This window comes from Scyliorhinus canicula, chromosome 12, assembly GCF_902713615.1.
Source record: "Scyliorhinus canicula chromosome 12, sScyCan1.1, whole genome shotgun sequence".
NCBI classification, from domain to species: Eukaryota; Metazoa; Chordata; class Chondrichthyes; order Carcharhiniformes; family Scyliorhinidae; genus Scyliorhinus; species Scyliorhinus canicula.
Window position 1 is genome coordinate 55,727,691 of NC_052157.1, and position 17,770 is coordinate 55,745,460.

At 51.8% G+C, this 17,770-nt stretch overlaps 1 protein-coding gene across 1 annotated transcript in view; it reads left to right on the forward strand.

Moving 5' to 3' along the window:
- LOC119974252 overlaps positions 1 to 17,770 on the forward strand; it is a 117,113-nt gene that overhangs the window by 68,051 nt on the left and 31,292 nt on the right. The window contains exons 13-17 of the mRNA XM_038813021.1: positions 485 to 771; positions 1,854 to 2,012; positions 3,754 to 3,871; positions 6,655 to 6,733; positions 12,809 to 12,963. Of these exons, the coding sequence (XP_038668949.1) occupies positions 485 to 771; positions 1,854 to 2,012; positions 3,754 to 3,871; positions 6,655 to 6,733; positions 12,809 to 12,963 (798 nt within the window). The remainder of the gene's footprint in view (positions 1 to 484; positions 772 to 1,853; positions 2,013 to 3,753; positions 3,872 to 6,654; positions 6,734 to 12,808; positions 12,964 to 17,770) is intronic.

The following is a 17,770-nucleotide window of genomic DNA, read 5'->3' on the forward strand; positions in this document are numbered from 1 at the left end:
CCCCCCCCCCCCCCCCCCCCCCCCCACACACACACACACACACACACTGTTCCCCTCCCTCCTCTGCTGTTCACATTCCCTCCAGAAACAAGGAAACAGAAAAAAGGTGCGCTCAACCTTGATGCTCCCACAGCACCCGCCACCAAGCCCAACAGAACTTTTCAAAGGAGAAAAAGCTCTCCAACAACTACCGAAAGAAACCACACCGCCTCAAAAGTTCAATGTCCTCCTTCTCCTGTCAAACATTTTGTCGCTTCCTCTGCCGTGCCAAAATCATATTCCAGATTCTGGATAGTTACACAGAGGTGGGCAGGTACAGCACCCCAAACTTCGCCCCCTTCCTGAAGAAAGCAGGCTTGACCCGGTTGAACCTGGCCCTCTTTGCCAGTTTTGTGCCCAGGCCCTGGTACATCCGCAGCTCATTCGCTTTCCAGGTGCGCTTCCTCGTCTACCTCACCCATCACAGAACCTTCTCCTTATCCAGTAAACGGTGCAACCGTAGCATTATCGCCCTCGGCAGCTCACCCGCCTGCGGCCTCCTCTTCAGCGCCCTGTGCACTCAGTCGACCTCCAGGGGGCCGGTTGAAAGTCCCTCCCTCATCAGCTTTTCCAGCATTGGCCACATACATGCCGGCCTCCGCTCCTTTGATGCTTTTGGGCATCCCCATGATCCGGACGTTTTGTCTTCTGGAGTGGTTCTCCAGATCCTCCACTTTCTCCTTCAGCCGCTTTTGGGTCTTGCGCATCACCCCCACCTCGGCCACCAACGAGGTAAGCTGCTCTTTATGCTCCCCCACTGGACGGGCAGAAGAGGCACTTTACCCTCCAACATCTTGACCTGTGGCACACAAAGATTCTCCTGCTCCACCAGGTCCCTTCTTCTCAACCCACTTCTGGTCTGTGGATCCATCCATCAACCACACCAGTGGAGTCTCACTTTCTCCTAGCCTTCTACACCTTTTTCCTCTTAACGGTGCGGCGCTCCCTCAGTACTGACACTCCCGACGGCGCGGCACTTCCTCAGTATTGACCATCCCGATTGTGCGGCACTTCCTCAGTACTGACCCTCCCGACGGTGCGGCACTTCCTCAGTATTGACCATCCTGACGGTGCGGCGCTCCCTCAGTACTGACCCTCCTGGTGGTGCAGCGCTCCCTCAGTACTGACCCTCCCGGCGGTGTGGCGCTCCCTCAGTACCGACCCTCCCAATGGTGCTGCGCTCCCTCATTACTGACCCACTTACAGTGCAGTTCTCCCTCAGCACTGATCCTCCAGAAGTGCAGTGCACCCTTAGTACTGACTCTCAGACAGTGCAGCACTCCCTCAGTACTGATCCTCTGACAGTGCAGCAGTCCCTCAGCACTGACCCTCCAACAGTGCGGCGCTCCGTCAGTACTGACCCTCTGACAGTGCAGCACTCCCTCACTACTGACACTCTGACAGTGCAGCAGTCCCTCAGGACTGACCCACTGACAGTGCAGCACTCCCTCAGCACTGACCCTCCAACAGTGCGGTGCTCCGTCAGTACTGACTCTCAGACAGTGCAGCACTCCCTCAGTACTGACCCTCTGACAGTGCAGCACTCCCTCAGCACTGACCCTCCAACAGTGCGGCGCTCCGTCAGTACTGACCCTCTGACAGGGCAGTACTCCTTCATTGCTGGCACTGAGATTGTCAGCCCGGATCTGGGCTATCTTGAATGAATACTTTATGCATCCAAGTCAAGGGTGGGTATGCTGATTCCACTTGGGAAGGTCAAGTCATTAATGTGACTCAAGTCGAGTGTTCTAGCTTGAGTGCCTCTTCCTCGGCTGTGGTGCTAATTCTCTGCTTCATATCTTGTGTGTACACAGCGATGTGAGCACTGCCAAAGGTCCGGAGCGACAGTCGGCTGTTGTTTGTCCTCCTGTCAAAGCAACTACCACTTCATGTGTGCCCGTGCCTGCAATTGCGTCTTTGAAGAGGACAAGAAAGTCTACTGCCAGAGACACAAGGACTTGGTGCAGGGAAAGGTGTGTACTCCCGCGGCAGTGCTTTCTGATGGCTTCCCAGTGTAACATGAGCCGTTTTTTCACTCCTCTATGCATATGTGCTTATCATCACCGTGTGGAGGAATCACAGACATCGGCCCACGTCCCATCACCGTGTGGAGGAATCACAGACCCATGTCCCATCACCATGTAGGGGAATCACAGACCCACATCCCATCACCGTGTGGGGGATTTACAGACACAGACCGACATCCTATCACTGTGTGGGGGAATCACAGACCCACGTCCTATCACTGTGTGGGGGAATCACAGACCCACGTCCCATCACCGTGTGGGGGAATCACAGACACAGACCCATCACCGTGTAGGGTAATCACAAACACAGACCCACGTCCCGTCACCGTGTGGGGGAATCACAGACCCACGTCCCATCACCGTATGGGGGAATCACAGACACAGATCCCCGTCCCATCACCGTGTGGGGGAATCACAGACACAGACCCACGTCCCATCACCGTGTGGGGGAATCACAGACACAGACCCACGTCCCGTCACCGTGTGGGGGAATCACGGACACAGTCCCACGTCCCATCACCGTGTAGGGGAAATCACAGACACAGGCTCACGTCCCATCACCGTGTGGGGGAATCACAGACCCCCATCCCATCACCGTGTAGGGGAAATCACAGACACAGACCCACGTCCCATCACCGTGTGGGGGAATCACAGACCCACGTCCCATCACCGTGTAGGGGAAATCACAGACACAGACCCACGTCCCATCACCGTGTGGGGGAATCACAGACCCACGTCCCATCACCGTGTGGGGGAATCACAGACCCCCATCCCATAACCGTGTAGGGGAAATCACAGACACAGACCCACGTCCCATCACCGTTTGGGGGAATCACAGACCCCCATCCCATCACCGTGTAGGGGAAATCACAGACACAGGCTCACGTCCCATCACCGTGTAGGGGAAATCACAGACACAGGCCCACGTCCCATCACCGTGTGGGGGAATCACAGACCCACGTCCCATCACCGTGTGGGGGAATCACAGACCCCCATCCCATCACCGTGTAGGGGAAATCACAGACACAGACCCACGTCCCATCACCGTTTGGGGGAATCACAGACCCCCATCCCATCACCGTGTAGGGGAAATCACAGACACAGGCACACGTCCCATCACCGTGTGGGGGAATCACAGACCCACGTCCCATCACCGTGTGGGGGAATCACAGACACAGACCCACGTCCCATCACCGTGTAGGGGAAATCACAGACACAGGCTCACGTCCCATCACCGTGTAGGGGAAATCACAGACACAGACCCCCGTCCCATCACCATGTGGGGGAATCACAGACACAGACCCACGTCCCATCACCGTGTGGGGGAATCACAGACACAGACCCACGTCCCATCACCGTGTGGGGAATCACAGACACAGACCCACGTTCCATCACCGTGTGGGGGAATCACAGACCCCCATCCCATCACCGTGTGGGGGAATCACAGACCCCCATCCCATCACCGTGTGGGGGAATCACAGACCCACGTCCCATCACCTTGTGGGGAATCACAGACACAGACCCACGTCCCATCACCGTACGGGGACATCTCCTCAGGGTACAACAGTCCTGCGAGATCTGGCTGAGACAGTGCCATTCAGCTGGTAGTGCTGGATGCTGCTGCTCAGATGCTTGTTCTGCATTTCCGTTCGTCCTGCTGCCGTGGTAACTGCTGTCTTCTCTGCAGACTGTTCTGGAAGATGGTTTTGAAGTGCTGCGCAGAGCTTATGTAGATTTTGATGGGATCACCTTGCGGAAGAAGTTTCTGACAGGGCTGGAACCTGAGAATATCAGCATGATGATCGGTGAGTCTGCGCACAGGATGACATTAATACCACTTGCGTTCAGAGTATCCATTGGCCCTCACTCTGCCGAGCATCCTGTTGAAACCTAATTATCTCATCTTCATCTTATAATCCACTTGCAAAGCATTTTATATTCCCTGTTCAGTTTCTGTTTTTTTGATCTGGGTGAGCAATGGGAGATCTACACTGTCCCAATCAAACACTCCCAGGACAGGTACATCATGGGATTAGCTACAGAGTAAAGCTAGCTAGTAATATAAAGGAAGATAGGAAGAGTTTTTTCCAATATATAAAAGTTAAGAGAGAGGCAAAATTAGACATTGGACCACTGGAAAATGTGGCTGAAGAAGTAATAATAGGGATCAAAGAAATGGCAGACGAACTGAATAGTTACTTTGCATCAGTCTTCACTCTGGAAGACATAGTGGGATGCCAGAACTCCAGGAGAACCAGGGGGCAGAGGTGAGTGCTAAGGAGAAGGTTCTGAGGAAACTGAAAGGTCTGAAGGTGGATAAGTCACCTGGACCGGATGGACTACACCCCAGGGTCCTAAAATCGATAGCTGAGGAAATTGTGGAAGCATTGGTGATGATTTTTCAGGAATCACTGGATGCAGGATGGGTCCCAGAGGACTGGAAATTGGCTAATGTAACACCACTGTTTAAGAAGGGAGGGAGGCAAAAGACGGGAGATTATAGGCCGGTTAGCCTGACTTTGGTCATTGGTAAGATTTTAGAGTCCATTATTAAAGATGAGATCGCGAAGTACTTTGAAGTTAATGGTAAAATAGGACTGAGTCAGCACGGCTTTGTCAAAGGGTGGTTGTGTCTGACAAATCTGTTACAGTTCTTTGAGGAGGTAACAAGGAAGTTAGACAAAGGAGAACCAGTGGACGTGATTTATTTAGATTTCAAGAAAGCCTTTGACAAGGTGCCGCATCAGAGACTGTTGAATAAGTTTAAAAACCCATGGTGTTAAGGGTTAGATTCTGGCATGGATAGAGGATTGGTTGACTGGCAGAAGGCAAAGAGTGGGGATAAAGGGGACTTTTTCAGGATGGCAGCCAGTGACTAGTGGTGTACCTCAGGGGTCTGTGCTGGGACCACAACTTTTCACGATATACATTAATGATCTGGAAGAAGGAACTGAATGCACTGTTGCTAAGTTTGCAGATGATACAAAGATCGGTAGAGGGACAGGTAGTATTGAGGAAGCAAGGGGGCTGCAGAAGGATTTGGACAAGCTGGGAGAGTGGGCAATGAAGTGGCAGATGGAATACAATGTGGAAAAGTGCGAGGTTATGGACTTTGGAAGGTGAAATTTAGGGAAAGACTATTTCCTAAGGATGGGGAAATGCTTAGGAAATCAGAAGCACAAAGGGACTTGGGAGTCCTTGTTCACAATTCTCTTAAGGTTAACGTGCAGGTTCAGTCAGCATTTAAGAAGGCAAATGCAATGTTAGCATTCATGTCAAGAGGGCTAGAATACAAGACCAGGGAGGTACTTCTGAGGCTGTATAAGGCTCTGATCAGACCCCATTTGGAGTAGTGTGAGCAGTTTTGGGCCCCGTATCTAAGGAAGGATGTGTGGGCCTTGGAAAGAGTCCAGAGGAGGTTCACAAGAATGATCCCTGGAATGAAGAACTTGTCGTATGAGAAACGGTTGAGGACTTTGGGTCTGTATCCATTGGAGTTTATTGAAACTTACAGGATACTGCGAGGCCTGGATAGAGTGGACGTGGAGAGGATGTTTCCACTTGTAGGAAAAACTAGAACCAGAGGACACCATCTCAGACTAAAGGACAATCCTTTAAAACAGAGATGGGGAGGAATTGTTTCAGCCAGAGGATGGTGAATCTGTGGCACCTTTTGCCGCAGAAGGCTGTAGAGGCCAAACCACTGAGTGTCTTTAAGACTGAGATAGATAGGTTCTTGATTATTAAGGGGATCGGGGGTTATGGGAAGCAGGCAGGAGAATGGAAATGAGAAAATATCAGCCATGATTGAATGGCGGAGCAGACTCGGTGGGCCGAGTGGCCTAATTCTGATCCTGTGTCTTATGGTCTGAAGCTCCCTCCCCATTGTCTCCAGCAAACATTCCGGGGACAATACAATATGGGGTTAGATACAGAGCAAAGGTCACTTTACAATGTCCCCATCAAACACTTTGAGGACAATAGAGCGCGGGGTTAGATACAGAGTAAAGCTCCCGCTACACTGTCCCCATCAAACACTCCCAGGACAGGTACAGCAGCGGGGTTAGATACAGAGTAAAGCTCCCGCTATACTGTCCCCATCAAACACTCCCAGGACAGGTACAGCATGGGGGGTTAGATACAGAGTAAAGCTCCCGCTACACTGTCCCCATCAAACACTCCCAGGACAGGTACAGCATGGGGGGTTAGATACAGAGTAAAGCTCCTGCTACACTGTCCCCATCAAACACTCCCAGGACAGGTACAGCACGGGGTTAGATTTAGAGTAGAGCTCCCTTTACACTGTTAAATTACGTGTGCTTGACATTTCCGTATTTCTGTACTTGGCCTGTCGAGAACAACTTCACCTGCGCTCCCCCCACCCGGTATTTTGAACCCTGCTGCCGATGCTAGGCTGAAGGCCCTTCTGCGCCATTCCCATTCTTATCTGGAGCTCTCACCCCTTCTCTGCCCAAGAGTCTCGGTGATGTCGAAGGAGGCACGGTTCCAGTGGTGATGCCAAATCTCGAATCGCTGCCTTCAGTCACCCGTCCTCTCTCTTTCTCTCTCTCTCTCTCTCTCTCTGCAGGCTCGATGACCATCGATAGTTTAGGAATTCTGTCAGAATTATCGGAATGCGAAGGACGCATCTATCCTGTTGGTTATCAGTAAGTATGCTGTTTCTTATGGGCATGCTTGACACAGACAATGCAACCTCTTACCTGCCCTGAAGGAAATGGTAATATATTCTTGTTCAATAGTGTTCCCCAACTACTGGACCCATTTTTTCCCTCTGCTGAAGGTGCTGACGCTCACTCAGGGGCAGTTCCTGAAAGTGCCGAATCTCATTGGGATACAGTCCCTGAAGAGGCTGATATTCATTTGGGGTACAGTTCCTGGAGATGTTGACTCTCACTGTGGTATTGTTCCTGAAGGTGCTGATTCTCACTGTGGTATTGGTCCTGGAAATGCTGACTCTTAACTGAGGTACAGCTCCTGAAGGTGCTGACTCTCACTGGAGGAACAGTTCCTGAAGGTGCTGACTCTCATAAGGGACAGTTCCTAAGGTGTTGGCAATCACTGAGGTACAGTTCCTGGAGATGCTGAATCTCACTGCGGCATTGTTCCTGAAGGTGCTGACTCGCTGTGGTATTGTTCCTGAAGGTGCTGACTCTCACTGAGGTACAGTTCCTGAAGGTGCTGACTCTCACTGAGGTACAGTTCCTGAAGGTGCTGACTCTCACTGAGGTAGAGTTCCTGGAGATGCTGACTCTCACTGGGCGCCTGTTCCTGAAGGTGCTGTCTCTCTGGGGTACAGTTCCTGAAGGTGCTGACTCTCACTGGGCGCCTGTTCCTGAAGGTGCTGACTTTCACTGAGGTACAGTTCCTGAAGGTGCTGACTCTCACTGAGGTACAGTTCCTGAAGGTGCTGACTCTCACTGAGGTAGAGTTCCTGGAGATGCTGACTCTCACTGGGCGCCTGTTCCTGAAGGTGCTGTCTCTCTGGGGGACAGTTCCTGAAGGTGCTGACTCTCACTGAGGTACAGTTCCTGAAGGTGCTGACTCCCACTGGGGTACAGTTCCTGAAGGTGCTGACTCTCACTGAGGTACAATTCCTGAAGGTGCTGACTCTCACTGAGGTACAGTTCCTGCAGATGCTGACTCTCACCGGCATACAGTTCCTGGAGATGCTGACCCTCACTGGGAGAAAGTTTCTGAGGGTGCTGACTCTCATAAGGGACAGTTACTGAAGGTGTGACTCTCAATGGTGTACAGTTCGTGGACGTGCTGACTCTCAATGGTGTACAGTTCCTGAAGGTGCTGACTCTCACTGGGGTACAGATTCTGAAGGCACTGACTCTCATTGTGGTACAGTTCCTGGACGGGCTGACTGTCACTGCGGTACAGTTCTGGAAGGTACTCACTCGCACTGGGCGAGAGTCCTGGAACTCTCGCTGGGATACATTCTGGAAGGTTCTAACTCTCACTGGGGAACAGTTCCTGAGGGTGCTGACTCTCACTGGGGAACAGTTCCTGAAGGTGCTGACACTCACTGGGGAACAGTTCCTGAGGGTGCTGACTCTCATTGGGGAACAGTTCCTGAAGGTGCTGACTCTCACTGGGGAACAGTTCCTGAAGGTGCTGACTCTCATTGGGGAACAGTTCCTGAAGGTGCTGACTCTCATTGGGGAACAGTTCCTGAAGGTGCTGACTCTCATTGGGGAACAGTTCCTGAAGGTGCTGACTCTCACTGGGGAACAGTTCCTGAAGGTGCTGACTCTCACTGGGGAACAGTTCCTGAAGGTGCTGACTCTCATTGGGGAACAGTTCCTGAGAGTGCTGACTCTCACTGGGGAACAGTTCCTGAAGGTGCTGACTCTCATTGGGGAACAGTTCCTGAAGGTGCTGACTCTCATTGGGGAACAGTTCCTGAAGGTGCTGACTCTCATTGGGGAACAGTTCCTGAAGGTGCTGACTCTCACTGGGGTACAGTTCCTGAAGGTGCTGACTCTCACTGGGGTACAGTTCCTGAAGGTGCTGACTCTCACTGGGGAACAGTTGCTGTAGGTGCTGACTCTCATTGGGGTACAGTTCCTGAGGGTGCTGACTCTCATTGGGGTATAGTTCCTGAAGGTGCTGACACTCACTGGTGTACAGTTCCTGAAGGTGCTGACTGTCACGTGGGTACAGTTCCTGAAGGTGCTGACTCTCACTGGTGTACAGTTCCTGAAGGTGCTGACTGTCACTGGTGTACAGTTGCTGTAGGTGCTGACTGTCACGCGGGTACAGTTCCTGAAGGTGCTGACTCTCACTGGTGTACAGTTCCTGAAGGTGCTGACTGTCACGCGGGTACAGTTCCTGAAGGTGCTGACTCTCACTGGTGTACAGTTCCTGAAGGTGCTGACTGTCACTGGTGTACAGTTGCTGTAGGTGCTGGCTCTCACTGGGGTACAGTTCCTGAAGGTGCTGACTGTCACTGGGATACAGTTCTGGGACGTTCTAACTCTCACTGGGGAAACAGTTCGGGAAGACACTGAAATGCACTGGAGTACAGTTCCTGAAGGTGCTGACTCACTGGTGGACACTTACTGAAGGTGCTGACTCTTACTGGGGGAGAATTCCTGAAGGTGCTGACTCTCACTGGGGTACAGTTTCATAAGGTGCTGACTCTCACTTTGGGCAGATCCTGAAGGTGCTGACTCTCTGCCCCTCCCCCTCTCGCCACTCCCTGCACATGTCCACCCACTGCACATCTCCACCCCTCTCCCATCCTGCCCCTCTCATCCCTCCCTCCCCTCCCGTCTCTCCCCTCTGTGGTGATATGCATCACTGTAAATACACAAGGGGTTAATGTAAATACATGTAGACTAGCTAGACACTAGAGGGAGCACCAAAGACATGACACACAGACACTCAACCAATAGAACAGTTAGATAGGACACGGCCAATGGGCATTCACGATACACACAGAAGCAGACCAGAAGAATTCTTTCAAAAATTCAAGTTCTCCAAAAGGCAAAACAGGAGCAACTTCCAGGCAGTCCTGGACAAATTCGGTAAATACTGTGAAGAAAACACACTCCAACCAGCAGAAAACGGTAAGAGAAGCACCAGTACTCATCACGAGGCCGAGATCCCGGAGCAGAGAACAATTTTGATCAGCGGCCATCTTTGTAAAGGTACTGCGCATGCGCAGTTGTGCGAGAAGGGCACAGAACGGGAAGGGCATGCGCAATTGTGAAAACGGTCCCCAGTACAGGAACAGCGATATGCGCATGCGCAAACGCTTCTTGCGTCTGACGTCACAAATCACGAAAAAAACTCTTACAGCCGTAAAACAAGCTTCCTTCACCTGGAATGACGGCACAGTGCCTGAAATTCAACCAGGAAATGAAATGAACCTCTGAAGAACTCTGCAACAAGCAACAAGCTACGCCCAAATAGATGATTCAGACCTTGAATACTACGACACTGACCTTTATTTTCTACGGCATCGCGAGCCCAATGCCAGCTCCGCGCAAACAGTGCTGCTATGGTCCTAGAAGACTAAGACTCGGACTAAGGTTTTTTTATTAGACATGGCGACCCCCGTACTGAATCCGACGCAGACGCGGATTCGTTCTTCGGATTTGAGGACCTTCAGCCCAGCATATACGACATACCCGACTCGTGAGTGCAGGATTATGCTGCGGCCTGAAACCAAGAGACAGAGAGCGGTACAAGCCCACAGAGAGCGGCCTGCTGCCACACAGAACGTGGTCCATGCACCGCGAAGGGTTCCCGACTCCATGATAGAAGAAACGCAAGACTCCACACCGCAGTCCTTGCATGAACAAGAAGTGACTCCAGTGTCACAAGCCTCCACAGCGAGCTCGTGGTCAGACTCCACGTTAGAAGAAACGCAAGACTCCAGAGCGCAGTCCTTGCAGGGACAAGACCATGAGGGTCTAGCAACCTCCTCTGACCAACTAGCAGCAGACGATGCAAGTCTGCCACGCTCAAGCCAACAGCAAGAAGACCATGACGGTCTATCATGCTCCAGTGAAGAACAAAGCGACTATGACAGTCCACCCACATTGTATGAGCCGCAAGGAAAAGACTCTGACAGTATACCCAGCCCAAGTGAACAACAAGAAGCTACTGAGGCTCTATCCACTGTATGTGAGATGAGTGACGATAGCATCCCACTTCCCATGCAAGATGTGCAATGTGACAGACCTCAGCTAGTGTGTACAGAGGCACTCGACGATCACTGTGAGACCACTGGTAACTCCGGTGACACCACGTTACTTCCAATCTCATTCGCTCGAACCTCCCCACAAGTCAATGCATTCCTGCATGTTCCGACTCCAGACGTGCAGCTTCAAGAAATCTCAGCTGACTCCAGTGAACCTGCTAAGACTCCGGACGGGGAGCATCGACAAACCACAACCGTCTCAGGTGACACAAACCAGACTCCAGACGGGGAGCATCGACAAACCAACACTGACTCAGGTGAAACAGACCAGACTCCAGATGGGGAGCAACCAAACGCCGACTCTGATTCACGTAAGCCGGACTTCACTCCAGACAGGGAGTCCCGCAAACCCAGTGACGGCACGCTCAGGGTGACAGCAGATGGCACAACGACACGAGATGGCTCACTTGACAATTACACTGGGTCAGTAATAACAGGTAGTGGCTACAGTCCAAGAGGAATACACCAATATTCACCACAGCTATATCCTTCCAAGCCATACCCACACATTCTTTCCACACCAGCAGTGCAGTCAATGACAGCTTATGCTGGACAAACCCAGTATTCAGGAATGCAGCAGCCAGCAGTCTCTGCAGCATATTCTCAAACAGGCCAGCACTACGGATTGCCCACTTATGGAATCAAGACCCTTCTGTCTCTGCCCCTCTCTCCCCCCTCCGTCTCTGCCCCTCTCTCCCCCTCCGTCTCTGCCCCTCTCTCCCCCTCCGTCTCTGCCCCTCTCTCCCCCTCCGTCTCTGCCCCTCTCTCCCCCTCCGTCTCTGCCCCTCTCTCCCCCTCCGTCTCTGCCCCTCTCTCCCCCTCCGTCTCTGCCCCTCTCTCCCCCTCCGTCTCTGCCCCTCTCTCCCCCTCCGTCTCTGCCCCTCTCTCCCCCTCCGTCTCTGCCCCTCTCTCCCCCTCCGTCTCTGCCCCTCCGGTCCCCCGCCGTCTCTGCCCCTCCTCCCCCCCTCCGTCTCTGCCCCTCTCTCCCCCGCCGTCTCTGCCCCTCTCTCCCCCTCCGTCTCTGCCCCTCTCTCCCCCTCCGTCTCTGCCCCTCTCTCCCCCTCCGTCTCTGCCCATCTCTCCCCCTCCGTCTCTGCCCCTCTCTCCCCCTCCGTCTCTGCCCCTCCCTCTCCCCTCCGTCTCTGCCCCTCCGTCTCTGCCCCTCCGTCTCTGTCCCCCCGTCTCTGCCCCCCCTCTCTGCCCCCCCGTCTCTGCCCCTCCTCTCTGCCCCTCCGTCTCTGCCCCTCCGTCTCTGCCCCCCCGTCTCTGCCCCTCCGTCTCTGCCCCCCCGTCTCTGCCCCTCCGTCTCTGCCCCCCCGTCTCTGCCCCTCCGTCTCTGCCCCTCTCTCCCCCTCCGTCTCTGCCCCTCTCTCGCCCCCTCCGGCTCTGCCCCTCTCTCCCCCTCCGTCTCTGCCCCTCTCTCCCCCTCCGTCTCTGCCCCTCTCTCCCCCTCCGTCTCTGCCCCTCTCTCCCCCTCCGTCTCTGCCCCTCTCTCCCCCTTCGTCTCTGCCCCTCTCTCCCTCTCCGTCTCTGCCCCTCTCTCCCCCTCCGTCTCTGCCCCTCTCTCCCCCTCCGTCTCTGCCCCTCTCTCCCCCTCCGTCTCTGCCCCTCTCTCCCCCTCCGTCTCTGCCCCTCTCTCCCCCTCCGTCTCTGCCCCTCTCTCCCCCTCCGTCTCTGCCCCTCTCTCCCCCTCCGTCTCTGCCCCTCTCTCCCCCTCCGTCTCTGCCCCTCTCTCCCCCTCCGTCTCTGCCCCTCTCTCCCCCTCCGTCTCTGCCCCTCTCTCCCCTCCGTCTCTGCCCCTCACTCTCTGTCTATGTCACTCTCTCTTTTCCTTTAAGACGCTCCTTAAAATCTGACCTCATTCTCAACTTGTCCCTAATATCTCCTTTTGTGGCTTCGGTCAAACTTTCCTTTCAAATGCTCCTGGGGATGGCCTTGGAATGTTTTATTATGTTAAAGGCGCTATATAAAGATTTGTGGTTCTTGTTGTTGTTGTACTGCTCAGGTGTTCCCGGGTGTACTGGAGTACGACAGACGCCAGGAGGAAATGCGTGTACCGGTGCAAGATCATGGAATACCATCCGCCAGCCTCCGAAAGCGACGTCCATGGCCTGGATGATGGCACAAACCACACCATAGTTCACAGCCCCAGCACTACAGGTAAAATAGAAACCTTGAGTTTAATGTTGCACTCCCCTGATGAGAACCTCTCGGTAAACAAACTATTTCTGCAGCGGCCAGTCACTTGATACACAATCGCAATTAACAAACGCCTCATAGATTGCATTTCAGATTATACCACAGTCTGTAACTCACTCTCGGGTATCTGTTATTCTATATATAAAGCACCCCGAACCCCTCGATTAGATTCCAGTCTGTAACGACTCCCGGGAATCTGTTCTATATATAAACCACCCCGAACCCCTCGATGAGATTCCAGACTGTAACTCACTCCCGGGTATCTGTTATTCTCCATATAAACCATCTCAAACTCCTCGATTAGATTCCAGTCTGTAACTCGCTCCCAGTTATCTGTTATTCTATAGATAAACCACCCTGTGACCTTATAAATGTAAAGAACTGTAAGGATTAATGTTATGCCCAAATCAACCACTAGAGGGAGCTAGATGTAGAACTATGTACGGCATCGATGCTAAGCCTTGTGGTGAGAGGTTGAGAAAGCTAGAGGACAGACTGAAGGAAAGATAGTGAGTGAGAGCAGATCATAGTTTATGTAATAGTGTTGAGATTAGTAGTAGATGAGTGTAGATTATATGTTTATTATCAACTGTGTATTAGATCGGAGTCAGTATCAAATCCAATTAAGTAGTGTTAATAAATCTATAGCTTTGTTCAATTTAAAAGCTATTTGTGAACACTACGTCACCCATCCTACAATTAGCAACACAAAAAACACCACATGGTACCAGGGGTAAATTATTTCTGCAAGTAATAATCAGATTAGACAGGTTGGCTTTAAGAAGATTGTAGAAAACAAAGACGCCACACCGATCAGAAAATCTACACAGAAGAAAAATCATAAAATGGAGAGTCTAAAGAAGCCTGACGACATCAGAACAAACGGTAAACTATGCCAAAACTGGGCATTCTTGAAACACCAGTTTGAAGTTTTCCTATCTGCACCACGCTAAAAAATGCTTCCGATCAGAGACAAATAGCGCTTCTTCTTAATTTGGCTGAAACGCAAGCATTTCGAGCTGTTCAACTCATTTTAATTTGCTGAAGATGAGGATAAAACAAAGTATTACATGGTGCTACAGAAATTCAATGCTCACTGCAAAAAGGAGGTGAATGAGACCTATGAGAGCTACATGTTCAGAAAAAGGCTGCAGCTGAAAGGGGCATCGGTAGATTCGTTCATTACTGCTTTGAAGTTATGAGTGCAGTTGTGTAACTCCTCTGTTGCTGATTCAGTGCTTCGCAATCAAGTTGTATTTGAGATTAATGATGAACGTTTGCGAGGAAAAGTGCTGAGACAACCGATTTTGCCACTGGATGAAGCGATTAATATTTGCAAAGCCAGTGAACAAGCATCCTCTGAATATGTGGAGTTCAGGGCAAACGAAAAAGGAGAGAAGTCGGGAAACGTGGCCAATGTCCTTAATGCTGTGTCCCGGTACAGAAAACTGTACAATGGCTGGCGGCCATTTTGAGAGTGTGGTCACAAGCGTGATGACATGCATGCGCTGTGGCCACACCCACAGTAAAACAAATTGTCCGGCAAAAGGCAAAATATGTTCCAATTGTTGCAAATTCAATCACTTTGCAGCAGAGTGGACTTTTCTACTTTGATAAAAATTGGCTCAGATATTCCATTTAAAATAGATACATGAACACACTTAATTTTTTTTAAACGCATTTTATTCATACTTGTATTAAAGTAGGTTACAGCAAATAAATACCCCAGGAAACATTCTTCCCAACAATCAACTATCCACTTTGAAACAGATTTTTCTCCTTTTTACCCACCCCCGCGATGAATAGCTCCTCAAACACGGTCTCAAACATCCCCCACTTTTTCTCAAACTTAACTCATACTTTATCTTCTCTCAACGCAGGAAGTCATACAGGTTACCCAACCAAGCTGCTACCCCGGTGGCGATGCCGACCGCCACTCCAGCAAAATTCGTTGTCATGCACCATGTAGCACCATGTAATACTTTGTTTTATCCTCATCTTCAGCAAATTAAAATGAGTTGAACAGCTCGAATGCTTGCGTTTCAGCCAAGACATCGGCCTTCCTCCTCTCCATGAGCTCCGGCTTCTCTGAAACCCCAGATATCGCCACCAAAGGGTCCGGGTCCACTCCCTCCTCCACTATCCTGGCTAAGACCGCGAATACTCCCGCCCAGAATCTCCCAATTTTTCACAACCCCAAAACATGTGCGCATGATTCGCCGGCCCCCGCCCACTGGGCTCCCTGAATACCTACTCGGAGCCATTGGCAATGTTGCCGTCACCATAGCCCTCAAACTAGACCCTTTACAAGATTCCTCCTCGATCCTAACCCACTCTACCACTTCTTACCACCGCCGCCGCACCTTGTTCACATTTGTCGCCCAATAATAATGCAGCAAGTTTGGCAACGCCAACCCCCCCTGCTGCCTCTGCCTCTGTAGCAGGGTCCTCCCCACCCGTGGCACCTCCCCGCCCATTCAAAGTCAGAGATGATTGTGTCCACTTTCCGAAAAAAGGCCTTTGGTATAAATATCGGGTGAGCCCTAAAGATAAACAAGAACTCGGCAGAATATTCATTTTCACCACTTGGACGCCCCCGCCAACGTAAAGTGCAGTGTTTCCCACCTCTTAAGATCCTCCCTAGCCTCCTCCACCAGCTTCGTTAAGTTCCACTTATGGAACCCCGTCCATTCCCTCGCTACCTTAATCCCTAAGTACCTAAACATAACCCTCGCTACCGTAAATGGCATCCCCCCTAAATTAGCCCGCTGAGCCAGCTCATTCACCGGGAATATCTCGCTTTTCCCTACATTTAGCTTGTTTCCTGAGAACCCTCCAAACCTCCCCAATATGCCCATAATCCTTCGCATACTCTCCAACGGATCCGAAACATACAGCAAGAGATCATCGGCATAGAGCGACACTTGATGCTCCCTCTGTCCCCTCATTATCCCCTGCCACTCTGCCGACCCCCTGAGAGCAATCGACAATGGCTCTATGGCCAGCGCAAACAGCATCGGCGACAGCGGGAACCCCTGCCTCGTACCCCTGTGTAAGTCAAAGCTTCGTGAGCTCATATCATTCGTCCTCACCCTCGCTCTTGGCGCCACATACAGCAACCGCACCCATGCCACAAATCTCGGCCCAAACCTTCCCAAAACTTCGAACAAGTACCGCCACTCCACCCGATCAAATATTTTCTCCGCGTCCATGGACACCACCACCTCCAGTACCAGAGCTCTCGACGGATTAATCACCACATTCAACAGCCGTCTTATATTACTCGCGAGCTGCCTGCCCTTCACGAAACCTGTTTGATCTTCTGCACCCACCCCCGGGACACAATCCTCCATCCCCCCGCCAACAACTTAGCCAATACTTTCACATCCATGTTCAATAGTGATCTGGGTCTATACGACCCATATTCCACCGGATCCTTCCCTTTTTTTGGGATTAGTGTGATTACTGCCTGCTTCATCGTCTCCGGCAACTCCCCCTTCTCCAGTACTTCATTAAACATCCCCAACAGATGTGGTGCCAGGTCTGCCGCAAATTCCTTATAAAATTCTGCCGGGTACCCATCCGGCCCAGGGGCCTTCCCGACTTCATACCCCACGATACTATCCAGCACCTCCCTCAGCCCCAGGGGCTCCTCCAAAGAGCCTGTCTCTTTGTTTCCCCTACCTGGGGAAATTCCATCTCGTCCAGCAACTACCCCATGTCCGCCTCCTCTCCTCCTAGGTCTGCCTCAAAGTCCCTGGTAATACTCTCTAAATGCCTCATTTACCTTCCCTGGCTCTGACACCACATCCCCAGCCCCAGTCCGGATCTTCAATATTTCTCTGGACGCAGCCTGCCTCCGCAGCTGGTGCGCCAGCATGGGGCTTGCCTTGTCCCCATACTCGTATTGCACCTCTCTTGCCCTACACAGTTGTCCTCCCCATTGTCAGCCTGTCAAATTGCCCCTGCAACTTTTTCCTCCTCGCCAATTCCTCTACGGTGGGCACCCTCGAATATTCCCTGTCCACCTCCACTATCTCACTCACTGGATGGTCATGTTCCACCCTCCTTTCCTTATTTGCACAAACCGTAAATGAGATAATTTCTCCCCGGACCACTGCCTTCAGTGCTTCCCAAAAAATGCCCGCCGACATCTCCCCATCCTGATTGAACTCCACATAAACCCTGATCGCAACCGCACCTTATCACAAAAACCTCCATCTGCCAACAACCCCGAGTCAAACCTCCACCCCGGCCTCTGCTCTCGTCCCGTACTGAACCGAATATCCAGCCAGTAGGGTGCATGGTCCGAGACAACTATCCTCGCATACTCTGCCCCCTCCACCCCAACCAAAATCTCTCGACTCACTACAAAGTAATCAATCCTTGAATACACCTTATAGATGTGTGAAAAGAAGGAATACTCCCTCCCCCCTGGGTTCTGGAAGTGTCATGGATCCACCACACCCATCCTCTCCATAAACTCCCCCAGCTCCCTTGCCATTTGTACCCTACCCATCGACCTGAGGCTCGATCTATCCACCCTCGGCTCCAGGACACAGTTAAAATCTCCTCCCATGATCAACTGGCCAAATCCGGGATTGCTGCCAGCAACCCCCTCATAAAACCCACATCATCCCAATTTGGGACATACACATTTACCAACACTACCGGTGCCCCTTCCAATACCCCACTCACAACCACATAGCTCCCACCTGGATCCCTCACCTCCTTCGCACTCACAAATCCCATTTTTGTGCTCATTAAA